This window comes from Mus pahari, chromosome 12, assembly GCF_900095145.1.
Source record: "Mus pahari chromosome 12, PAHARI_EIJ_v1.1, whole genome shotgun sequence".
In the NCBI taxonomy this organism is placed as follows: domain Eukaryota; kingdom Metazoa; phylum Chordata; class Mammalia; order Rodentia; family Muridae; genus Mus; species Mus pahari.
Genome location: NC_034601.1, coordinates 80,282,360 through 80,283,623, shown reverse-complemented (window position 1 = coordinate 80,283,623; position 1,264 = coordinate 80,282,360). Strand labels below are relative to the sequence as shown.

Here is a 1,264-nt window from a genome sequence, read left to right as displayed (position 1 = left end):
GTATAGCCCTGGCTGTCCTGGAACTCACTTTGTAGACCAGGCTGGCCTCGAACTCAGAAATCCGCCTGCCTCTGCCTCCCAAGTGCTAGGATTAAAGGCGTGCACCACCACGCCCAGCGGAGTTTAATATCTTAATGATTTGCATCACCTGATGAGATCAGGTCATAAAAATTAACCAAAATAAATACAGAATCAACTAGAGTGCTGAAAATAGAACAAGATTTTTATGTCTTTAAAATAATTTTAAATTATTTATCTTTCAAGAATTTCACAAGCAGATCCTGTATTTATGTCATTCCCACCTCTTCTTCTCCCCTCCCTGATTCTCCCATGCCTATCTCCAACTTTTTTATTGGATATTTTCTTTATTTACATTTCAAAAGTTATCCCTTTCCTAGTCCCCTCTGAAACTCTCCAACTCATCTCCCCTACCCCTGCTTCTATGAGGGTGTTCCCCCACCCACACACCCACTCCTGTCTCCCCACTCTGGCATTCTGCTACACTGGGGCATTGAGCCTTCACAGGACCAAGGGTCTCTCCTCCCACTAATGCCCAACAAGGCCATCCTTGGCTACATATGCAGCTGGAGTCATGGGTCCCTCCATGTGTACCCTTTGGTTGAAGCCACATGATTTGTCTGTGGAATCTTGACATAAGAGTACAATCATGTCAGCTATGCAGCCAGTCTGTGAGACTGTTTTCTGAAGCACAGTACAGACATGTCACACTGCAATGCTTGTGGTTTCCTCCCCCAAACAACCCAGGTGTATAAAAGGCCCTTGGCAGATTGTGACATCCAGACTCAAGGAACTCACAATCAGTCCATAACTGGCATTAACTCCTGTCAACATGTGTTACTATGGAGGATACTATGGAGGCCTGGGCTATGGCTGTGGAGGCCTAGGCTGTGGCTATGGCTGTGGCTATGGCTGTGGCTATGGCTGTGGCTATGGTGGCTATGGTTATGGCTGCTGCCGCCCACTGTGCTGTCGAAGATACTGGTCCTGTAGCTTCTACTGAGGAGATCCAGCAGCTGCTCACACCAATTTGAATCACATCACAAGTTCTTTGAAATCATCTTAAATTACAGCCTTATACTAAACTATCTGAACTAAAACATATAAATCACAGCACACTCAACCTGACGAGAAGGTCTATATTGTCTTCATAATGCCTTTGAAAATGAAACCCAGTTCCATAACCCCCTGTTAATATAATTTGTTTTAAATAAACTATCTCATTGAAAACATTGTTTTCTTTGGT

The 1,264-nt window shown here is 44.1% G+C and overlaps 1 protein-coding gene across 1 annotated transcript; it reads left to right on the top strand.

The window, feature by feature from the left end:
• Positions 1-850: 850 nt before the first annotated feature.
• On the top strand, positions 851-1,021 carry LOC110329360 (keratin-associated protein 20-2-like). The gene has a single exon (XM_021208941.1). The coding sequence runs from the start codon at positions 851-853 to the stop codon at positions 1,019-1,021; it is 171 nt and encodes a 56-aa protein (XP_021064600.1).
• The last annotated feature ends 243 nt before the right edge of the window (positions 1,022-1,264 follow it).